Genomic DNA, 11771 nt, shown 5'->3' with positions numbered 1-11771 from the left:
AACAAAGGGTGAATACTGTATCTAATTATGCAGTAAATATCTCACCATAATGAACGTAAGCTTTCTCTTCTTACTGGACTACAGCTTCCATGATGTGTCCAGTGAGAGTGATAGTCCCCTGTGTATTCCCCAGCCACACAGCACATGGTACATGTATATCAGCACGTGGAAGCTCTTCACAATGCCATAGAGGCAGCAGCAGGGAGAGATGAGCTCAGTGCTGTACTACTCTAATCCTGTGCCCCCCATTAGCCAGGGACTCACAGAGGTGGGAGACAGTAAGCCAGGGCTGGGGGCTATGCTGGTGTGACAGTGACGTCACGCCCACAGGACAGCCCCACACTGTCACAGAGCTGACAGCCTGCACTTCCCAGCAGTGTGGAGTATGAGCTGTCCTAAGCCTGGGAGTCCCAGCACATCACTGACTATGCAGCACATCTCATCTACTACTACTAGTCCCTGCATTCACTCCTCTGCAGCACATCTCATTTACTAGTCCCTGCATTCACTCCTCTGCAGCACATCTCATCTACTAGTCCCTGCATTCACTCGTCTGCAGCACATCGCATCTACTAGTCCCTGCATTCACTCCTCTGCAGCACATCTCATCTACTAGTTCCTGCATACACTCCTGTGCAGCACATCTCATCTACTAGTCCCTGCATTCACTTTTCTGCAGCACATCTCATCTACTAGTTTCTGCATACACTCCTGTGCAGCACATCTCATCTAGTGCTCATACTTTCCTCACCATGACTCCCCACTCCTGTGATCCATGTATCTGCTAACTTCTGGCATCGGACTACAAACACTTGCAGAGCTCCTCAGGTGTATCCTCAATGCCTCCCCTGGTCAAGCTGGTTCCATGCCCCCCTGGCACAGCTGGGCTTCCCCAGAGCATGGCACACGTCTTCTCTACAAGGATATGAGTAGAGGCAGCGCTGGTGATGACTTGAGGATGGGAAGATCACATGGCGATGTTGCTTGTACACGTCCTTGTCTCTGTTGCTGATGGATCTGGGTCCGGTTGGGTGACTGCAGCCCTGGTGGGACATTGAGGGGAGTGGTACCCAGACACTGAGCTCACTACTTTTGAATGATAAACCGCATTGCTCCTGGACAGAAGAAATCGCATCCTGCAGGATGGAGGGATAACCACGTTTTTCTATTGCTCAGGGAGCTGGAGATCTCACAGCAACTATGGAAAATTCATCTGGTTCTAACACCCCAGAGAGGAAGAACCCCAGCCTGTTGGAGCTAGGGGCACTGTGCTTGGACTCTGAGATCATTTTTGGATTTACCAGTCACCTCTTGAGGAGGAGAGGAAAGGTGAGGAGCCCAAAGAGCCCAATATCTATCACTAACCCCTTGTTCTGGAACTTGGGAGAGGTAACTGGGTGGGGATGGCAAATTGCTGCAGGTGGTTCAGCACCAGGGACAGAGCACAACTCTCCTTATCAGGCACATTAGGGGTTAAGAGGGATTTGGCTGATTACCTTATATGACAAAAGGTAGAAATATTATTTTTGGGGTAACTGGGCTGATTTCTATTATATTGTACACTCCATGTGTGGTTTACCATTGCTATGCAGTAGATTAAATCTGTGCCATATATATATTAGTTAATAATATTAACAATAATAATGAATCTTTATTTTGATAGCACCATCATATGCCACAGCGGTGTACAGATTATTAACAGACAAAATAAGACATTACAGAGAATAACATGGGATAGGAATGGGAGCCCTGCTTGCAATCTATTGTGGAACTACATGAACCAGAAAGACATGTACAATTATTAGAGGTTTAATTTGGTAGCTAAATATGTTTTCATGGAGTAGCCATGAAAATCCTACCTGATGCTGACAGATGACATGAACACATAAAACAACCCTATAAAATATTTACACAGGCTGAGAAGGCAACTAGAGCGGATAGAGCAGGCTGTATCAGGGGGCTTCTGCTGCTGACACCCCTGCAGATAAGCTCATCCTTGCCAAGAGTTAATAATCTGGAGTTTGCAACTTTGACAGCAGCTACCTAGAGGGATCTGACCAAGGCTGCTCCCCTACCATCAATCAGCAGCATTCATTCTCTTAACTTTTTTTCCTTGCTCCATTCTCCCTGGTGTCCCAGAGGGAAACCTACAATAACAGGCAGCCTATGCTGATAACTGTAGCCAGTGAGTGGAGGTATACAGCACTGTGTCTGTTTGTTCACATCTATTGTATTTGACACCTACATGCGTTCTATCTCCTGACCTGTCTGTTGAAATGCAATGCCTCCAAGCTCCAAATACACTGGGTTGATCTATAGGATCATCTGCAAAGGATATTTTTATAATAGAAATGGATTTTTACTTATGATACACACCCTCCATCCTCATAGCTTTACTATTTTAGAATCCGGTATGTATCAACCTGAGCATGCGATTTAAAAACTGTCCACTAGGGGCCCTGTGCTGGCGCCTCTTGTATGCACTCAGCTTGAGATAAGTGAAGCAGAAGAGAGAGGTATTAGATGTAGAAGAGATTAAAATTTAATAGCTCTGGCTAACTCCTTCAGTTCTGCACTAGCCTTTAGGGCATTGCATGAGCCGGGCTGGAGTGTCTCATTATCCCTTTTAAAATCTTTAAACTGGAGACATCCTCGGGTCCCATAGAGAGTGACAGCAGGAGCGTCGCATCTGCCCTAAGGTTCACCATTAGATGTGTAATAGTCACTCAATACACATGATTGTCCGAATTAAAGTCTATTTACAAGGCACGATTATTCGTCTTTTATGTCAAATTTGATCAGAATGGAATATCGGTGCCTTTAAATTGTATTATAGGTTAAATTGAACACCTGTAGTAGTTATATAGGGTCATGGACATCATTATTATAAGAAAAGCCACCCCATCAGAGCGATTCCGATAACTTGGTGAGCGTAAGTGTTCATATTTTTGCACGGTATACGTAATCTTTCCCCTCACCCACCTAAAATGACACATACCCCCAGAGGACTCCTTGTGTCTGAATAATACATGCAAATCAAAACTTGTGCACAAAGGGGCAGACAATGGCACTTTCAGATAGCACAGGTGTATTATTTAGAGTGAAAGTATCAAGGGGACGCAAATGTAATGACTTCAACAGAGCGTGTAATGTGTGGAGCCATCACTGTCCCACTGAGATGGATTAAATCTGTAGGACAAATCACAAGGCAGAGTCTGTATGGTCTGCAGGCCTAAGAGCGACATACACCATACAGGGCGCATGCTGGGCTGCTTAATTGTGACCCCAGAAGGACAATATCCCATATAATGTGATTCAATAGAACACAATAACACTGGATGTTCTAATATTCCGCTATTTCCTAGACATTACTATTGTTTAGCTGATGTTGCTGCTACTTATAGTCCTATAGCAATCTATAAAATAAACATTGATCTGGTGGAGTTCAGCCTAATGAAGAGGAATTTACCCTAGGCTGGGCCCTATCATGTCATTCTGCCCTCACCAGGGTATCTGAACAACTTGCTACACCTCTGTTTGAGGTGTGATTCTACCACATCTATTGTTCTCTGTACTCAGCCACTTTAGGCTCTTTGCACTGTGCTGCCATTCTCACAGATGTATTTCCATATGTGAGAATGATATCAGCTGCAGCTTTTCTAAGCTCTGTACATGTGGGTTTATGCTTCTTTAAGTTACGCGCTTGGCTGTACGTTTTTAATATATTAATGCAGGAAGGATTCTTAAGTATGAATAATGCTTTTAAAATCATCAGGATGTAGTTAGAGAGTGACGTTACGTTGGAAAGTGCGGCATGAAAAGATGGCTTTCCCTGGGGTTAAACTGGAGATTGTCATCTTGTGTTAGTTTAAGACAAAATCAGTGAGCATAAGAACATAGGGGTATCAGGGGATTACTGCCTGCTGTTCTGCATGTGGGCAGTAGGTGGCGCTGCTGCTTCATATACTGCTGAGATCAGGCAGAAGGGAAGGGATTGACTTCAGTGAAGAACAATCTGCAAAGAAAACATTTCAACATAGAAAACAATCAGTAAGTGGTTAAAAAGTCACACATTTCTGCTATCTGAAATTCTACATACTTAACCCCAAACATGAAGCTGGTATTATCCTATTAACTGTACTATTGTAATAACTGCCTGCAAGTCATGTCTGGCATGTCTATCTATCTATCTATCTATCTATCTATCTATCTATCTATCTATCTATCTATCTATCTGTCTGTCTATCCATTTTATATTCAATATCTATCTATTTATCTATCTATGTATCTCATATCTTTTATATATCTTTCATTTGTCAGTGTGCTTGAACCTCCCCTCTAAGACACCATATGATATTCTTTCTCTCATGTTATATTATTGCATGCTATACGCTGTACTTTTTTTTATCACCCCCCTGTTTAGAGGGTGACTGACTGTGACTGGTTACATTGGATGATTCTATGGTTTGTCCTCATGAAGTCACCCAAGGTAGAACACCCATTGCCAATGAAAATTGAATCTTCAGGTGGCGCTCTAAAAAGCAAATCTTAAAGAAACAATTGGGCACTTTCATGAAACAGAAACTAGCAACCAGAGAGGTGACACTTTTGGTGTATGCCAGTTTTCTGCTGCTCACATAATGCTGTTTGGTTTCTAGAATAGGGCCACTCCTGTGCACATGCAGCATCACAATTAATTTGCTATGCAACTTAATGTAATCCTTTGTTCCCTGTTATCAGCCATTACGGGTTGTTATGCAGACCTTTTAATATGTTTAGGATTCAGATGGTCATGAATACTGTTCTATACCCAGTTCTGATAATAGTAGCATCTAGAGGGCCACCAGTTGCTATTGAAGGCTGAGACCGATACATTTCCATGGACATACCCTAGGACAGTGATGCAAGGGCAGTGGGTATGGCTTGTCCTATGAGTGAAGGCTGACAAATCAGGTTAATAAAACAGGCGGATCTTGCAGATAGCAAAACACGTGGAGATGAGTCGCACAGGAAAGGCAGGCAATGCTACAGGCAACGACAAGTACCAAGATCCTTGCCATATGCTATAAAACCACCATGACTGTTCAAGTACTCTTCCTGCTGCGTCATAAATTCCTGGTTTCATCTGCAATCCTTGGATTATCGTGTCTGGAATTGGTTGAGTGTAATAAAATCATTATTAATGTCTTCTACCCCCATCACCTGAATTCTGAAAAACTTAGTCATTCCTGCTTTGGGTGGAAGGATCATATAAATATATATATATACATACAAATGGTTAACTATGTACAGTTACATGTGCAAGCCTATCCACTACTACTTCAGAAACCAGCACTCAAAACTTAGGATCAATCAACCGTAGATGGGTTCACATACATGGCTCCTTAAGAAAGCATAAAAGTTAGGGGCTATGTGAATTTAATAAAATTTGATAGGTTATTCGTTACCTCTATGTATGGGTTTAATATAGCACCCATACAAGTCCATGGAACTTTACTGTACCACTATATATGGGTTTATCACAGAACTTAGTACTTTTCCTAATTAGCCAATTTGTAGTCTTAAAGTATCTATCTTCTATCTATCTATAATTGTAAAAAGCGGGCAGCACTCCAAAGTTCCAAATTCAAAAGAGGTGAACTTTATTAAACAAGGGGTGACGTTTCAATGTAAAACAGCTTCATCAAGCTTGATGAAGGTGTTTTACACCGGAACGTTGCCACTTTTTCGATAAAGTTCACCTCTTTTGAATTTGGAACTTTGGAGTGCTGCCCACTTTTTACAATTATAGATGGATAGAAGATAGATACTTTTAGACTACAAATTGGCTAATTACTTTGGAATTTGCTGCCCGCTTTTTACAATTCTACTGCCAGGACCTGTAAAGGACGCTGCACCCCTCCTTTTTAGGAGAACCTACACAGACTTGGTCTTTACAGCTATCTATCTATCTATCTATCTTTCTATTTATCTATCTATCAATTAATATATCGATCTATCTATTTATCAGATCCCTGGGTGATGGGGAACAGGATGGGGAACAGGATGTAAGGGGACATGGGGTTTGGGGGAGGGGGAGGGTTATAGGGTTATAGGAATGTAAGTATATATAATGTATTTTTCTTCTGCAAGGGACTTCACCTAGGTATCTCCAGCTTCATGTGGAGGACCATACTGAGAACTCTACTTAGTAGATGTCTGCAATGGCTGTAAGGGATACAATAATGGCTTAGAAATAAGCAAGGGCTTACATTGCGGAAATCCCTATTAAACAGCTTCATCATTTGACTCTGTAGGGGTTCATGGTGCCTCCTTCTCTGCTTGTTAGCCAGACTGTTTAGAGTAATTAAATACATAGGAATCATTCTTATATCCATGGCAACTATTGACTTATAGGTGCTACATGTCTTCACTAACCCTGCTATGACATATACATATTACACTGAAGCTGTCTGATTTTGTTGGCTTGGGGTTCTACTTATTTGGGCAACATGGCTCAACTACTACTATGTGCTTCCATCTTTCTTGTGCCATTTATAATACTGGTGTCTAGGAGACATATTGGCCTTTAGGTCACCTCTGTACCCAAAGCGCTGTCATATCTATACTCTTTGTATCTACATCCTTGCTACCATCCAAGAGGACAGCCAACTCATCTCGGCCCATAGATTGTCCCATGTGTGCTCAACATCATCAGTTGGTTTTCAGGTATGGAATATATATTTGGTATTTGACCTTCTCCATTGCAACCTGCAAAGATTAATGCAGGAAATTGTCCCTGTCCTGTTTATGATAGAATATAGTCAGATAATGTATATTCTTGTTGTGCGTTTAAGGGTATGTTCACCCTTAATTTTTTTAGAAACAGATTGTTGAGCTATATGTAGCTAGGTTTTCCATCCCTAGGGGCATAGATCCAGTTTGCTGCCCTAACCTTGTATCTAATGGGGAGAGTTGCATAAGTCGCTATAATAGGATCATGACTGATAAAATTCCAAATCCTTCCTTCACCTAAAATCTTCAGCTTGGAAAAAGTCAGGAATTCTCTATACATATAAGACATTTGACCGGCACCACCAAAATTGGCGTGCTTAGAGAACTTTTTCTTCTGTATAAGTGGCTTTTAGTCTACAGTGTAGACAGAGAAGTTGTCAAGATTGAAATCTACAATTCTGTCGTCATTATAAGATTACCCAGCCCATGCCAATCAGTGCCCGGTGTAAGTGGACGTGTTACCGAGAGGTCAGACACCATGACTGACTATTTACCTATTAGGTTTAGCTCCTGTCCAGTAAATCTTTGAGCTTTTCAAACATGGACACAACCTGTCTTCCAGGGGATTAGTTGAGTAGTCAGTCGCTCCCAGTGTTTGACAACCAGACTTGCTTGCACTGACTGCTCCATTTCTCAAGAATAACACAGGAATTGGTTAGGGTGAAAGACTGGAGACAGACAGAGGCCATATAAAGACAGCACACAATCCCATGTTACGTATGTGATATGGAATATCCATTGCTGCTCAGGCTCCGGGATGTCCATAGCTTGATGCTGGCCTCAGCTGTTGTCAACCACAGTTGCTTTTTATCTAAAGAATCCCAGACGCCACATATAGAAGTAAGCCCTCCCCATCAAGGAGACTGTAGCTGCTGAAATATCTTGTTGTCGTATGGTTAATAATGAAATCCAAGAGCCAAGAGTGAAGGAATAATGTCTTGAGAGATGAGCTGGGAGATGACATCTCATATTACTTAATGGTCAGGATAACATTTCTCTGTTATAGAAGATATTATGGCTTAAATTGATTTAAAGGGGCATCTCTTATCTCAAAAGCACTTGTTGACCCATCTGTGTTTTGGGGACACTGTAGTGGAGGGATAGGAGTCCAGTGATTTCTGTGCTAGATAGGGCACATATGTGTTACTAGCATCTGTCCACAACGTTCAAGATGGAAACTCATCTTTATAAGGTCACCAGACCTCAAAGTTAACTGTCTTGTCACATCATGGGGGTTCACATTTATCTATCTAGGTTCTGGTATAGATATATTCTTAGATATGATCATGCACAGTTGGACAGTTATGAATAATGGCATTTTTTTAGTGTGGCATGTCAGGTGACTAGACCCCTTAACACAGAGGGCCCCATAGCAAGTGTTATGGCTGCTACCATTGTAGTTCCAAAATCTGGCATCCCCTTTTCAGAAAGTGGCAAAAGTGGACCCCATAGACAGTATGTAGATTTTTTCCCTGCCCCTCTTTTCTCAGTTCTCTTCTAGTTTTGTGAAATTCCACACTACATTGGAGTTCTGCACCTGATTTTTAGTCTTTCTGGATTAGGTGATGCTGGATTGCAGGATTTATAGCTGTACTTTCCCCACACATTTATACCCAATATATAAATGCTGACAGGCACAATTTACACCTCTGTGTTATAAGTTACAGATTTGTGTTATTATTAAAACCACTCACTTTCTGGCAACCAATCACTAAATTCTATGAAGTTCTATAGTCCAAACCTTTATAACAGAAGTACCAGGGACATGTTTCGAGCTGCTAACCCTCAGCATTACGGAAAGTCTTTTTTTAGTTTTGCATATTTTTGTTCCCATACTAAAGTCTACAAATTAAGGAGGTTTGAAACCATTTACAAATCTTGGTCTCACGTCATAGGACTATGTAACTAAGGAAGAAAGGTATACAGCAGCAATAAACAAGTCATGTAACAATTGTATATATAAACTATAGAGATGATGAGGTGGTGTATATAAGCTATTCATAGTATCATAGTATATAAAGTTGGGAAAAGATGCAGGTCCATAAAGTCTGACCTTTTGTCGATATATCCAGTCTATTGAAAAATCAAGATTGAGTAATTGAGTAATTGAAACACTGGAGGAGATTTAACAGCTAATAGGAATAATGGAAGGGACTGTCACCAGATTTTATCCCATTAAACTACTAGCACCCTCAGGTAGGGTCCTTTCCAAATTTCCCTCTTTTATGTGAAATTTCACCTGTTTACCTATTAAAGAAAATACCTTCCAAAGTCATGAGAAAATGAGCATAGAAGAGTCATGTGTTACCTGAGATGAGTCAAATTTAGAGGCTGGAGGGGAGGTGTCACTGCAGACGCTCCTATCTTTGGTCCAGTAGTATCTAGAAACATTGAAGATAAAAATCTCATCTGGCGTTTCTGTGAACAGAACCTTTATCTGTAGTTCTCATTTCCAACTATTTCGATCACAGAACCACAAGCCTGATACAATATCAAAGGTGAGATTCTTATGCTTATGTTTCTAGGAGCTATAGAACTGAGGATATAAGCATGTGAAATGACACTCCACCTGCAGCTTCTAATCTTGACTCATCTGAGGCAACATATGACTCCTCACATGACTCCTTTCACATGACTTTGACAAAGATTTTGATGGGTAAACAGGTGAGAATTCACATTTAAGAGGCGATTCTATAGAGGGCATTTCATAGCTTACCTGTGAGGGTTAGTAGTTTAATGGGGTGATATCTGGTGACAGGTTCCTTTTAAAGCATGGTGCCCACCAGCAAGTTTGATCCAAGAAACTTGCTCTGTGCCTTTGTGGGATTTACTGGACCAAAACTAGAATAACTGAACTGAATTCAGGAAGCATAACAGAAGTGGAACTAACAGACACTATAGAAAAGTCCATTGAAAGCATTGGACATTTTATCAGATCAGTTAGACTTTGGTTATTATCATTTTAGTGCTGGAACATATTCATAGCAGTCCAAAAGGAGAAATGAACCACACCCCTTGCTGGACCTGTGATGTTTCGCTATTGTTATTTGTTATGTTTGTTTGTTATTTGGGGGTTCTATAAATGAAACAGTGCTTTATCCTCAGAAGGACCATGATCCTATAAGAGAATAACTTGCACATAAAGATTAGAAATATTCTGCAGCAATGTCCCTTGAAGTTACCAGACCTGCTTCACTGTAACAAATAACTGAGATGTAAAGTCAACACAGTCTGGTCCTGGTGTCTTCATCCTCTGTTTACATTTGACTGGTTCCTTAAGTAAACTTGTGCTTGCACTGGGATATTGGGCCGGGGGCTCCTGTGCTGGACCCTCATGTTGTGGGAAAGTGAAGTAATGCTGGTCCTGCCCCTCCCTGCACTCTCTCCAGGCTGCTGCAGTCTTCCTGAGTCATTAGTCTGGCCAGTCCTGAGCTGGGAGAGGAGGCTGCTCTCTTTCTGCCCCTCATAGCTCATACCTTCACATTGCAAGGGAGGACAGCATGGATGGGAAGATTACTTAGCCCTGCAGAAGGAGATTTGTTAATTGGAGAGAGTTTTGGAAGCTCAGCACTCTCATCCATGACTGAGCTACACATTGTAGTGCACAGAAGGAAAACCCATCACAACCATGGTCCCTGTGCTGGGCAGTGCGGGCTATGCCAGTCATACAGGGATGGTAAGTTACATAACTTTAGCTGCTAAGACAAACTTTAATGAATGCAAGGATGAAGATGTCTAGAAGGCTTGGGTGTGTTACGCATAATAATGCGATCATATCATGTGCCTTCTCTGTGATAGTAAGAAGTGATAGATAAATTGATAGATAAATATATAGATATATCCAATGGGCATTAAAATATCCTGCATTTGTATGTGTGTAAACTATATGAATCATGCAGTTGTTTTATGTAGGACTTCTACCAGTATGTAATTTAGGTAGAAGTCCTACTATCTCTAAAATATACAATAATGTACTAATATATATATATATATCGGTATGGAGGAATCTTCAGGATGACTACCAGCAGTATGACAACAACGTGTAGTACTAGGAGATAGTCTGCTGATGTGAAAAGTAACTAGTACTACTAGTGTTAGATGTATTAGTGCACTTAAGAATGAGTACTACTACTACTAACAACAAAAACTAAACCATTACTCCCTGTGCCACTACTAGAATTATATATATAACAATAAAAGCACCTTAATCCATGTACAACTACTAGAATTCATGTAAGAGTACATCTACAACTACTACTAACAACAAAAACAGCACCATAATCCATGTACAACTACTAGAATTCATGTAAGAGTGCAACTACAACTACTACTAACAACAAAAACAGCACCATAATCCATGCACTTTGACTACTATTACTAGAATCCACATAAGAGAACTACTACAACTACTACTAACAACAAAAACAGCACCATAATCCGTGTAGTACTACTAGAATTATGATACATAGCTCTGGAAGAATTGATACAATGTGTGTTCTTGTATAAGTACAGTTACTACACTGTGTATTTATATACATGTAGCATCAGGTATTATAGAAGTCAGGTAGTACGCTGACATTTCATTGTGATGGTAAGCTAAAGATGCAAATCTTTAGTGTAAATTGTAATTGTATATCACATTGCCAGCATTATATACTAATGTATAGATTCTATATAAGCTCATAGTAATTTGTGGTCTCCTTTCATAGGTTGCAGACAGGTTCCCTGGCAGAGAAGTACCACCAGCCAGGAAAAGGTTGCAGTCCGCAGATGAAGCTCTGCAAGGCAGCCGTCCTCCTCCTGAGGGGGCTGGGGCCGCTTCTGTGTCTGAACTGTCAGAGAGATCCGGGGTAGGGGAATGGTGTCCCTACTGTCAAGCAAAACTGGCTGAACTAAAAAAACAAGCCCTCAAATTGGCTGTCCCTGGCTCCATAATGGTAAGAAAGCCTCCAATTAACCATCATGTAGTCTATAATAAAGCATATTAAGTCTTCTAT

General features: G+C 41.0%; 1 protein-coding gene across 3 annotated transcripts in view; it reads left to right on the top strand.

Moving 5' to 3' along the window:
• Positions 1–360: 360 nt before the first annotated feature.
• The window catches only part of KIF26A (kinesin family member 26A), a 103517-nt gene continuing 92106 nt past the window's right edge, over positions 361–11771 (top strand). Inside the window, exons 1-2 of one of the 3 annotated variants that reach the window (XM_072115910.1) lie at positions 361–1329; positions 11484–11711. In XM_072115910.1, the coding sequence (XP_071972011.1) occupies positions 1201–1329; positions 11484–11711 (357 nt within the window). In that variant the 5' untranslated portion in view covers positions 361–1200. Of the gene's footprint in view, positions 1330–10201; positions 10451–11483; positions 11712–11771 lie in introns of those variants that run through there. The other 2 variants (XM_072115908.1, XM_072115909.1) reach the window with 2 other exon arrangements.

This window comes from Engystomops pustulosus, chromosome 7, assembly GCF_040894005.1.
Source record: "Engystomops pustulosus chromosome 7, aEngPut4.maternal, whole genome shotgun sequence".
Lineage (NCBI taxonomy): Eukaryota > Metazoa > Chordata > Amphibia > Anura > Leptodactylidae > Engystomops > Engystomops pustulosus.
This window is presented reverse-complemented; position numbering and strand designations above follow the sequence as displayed.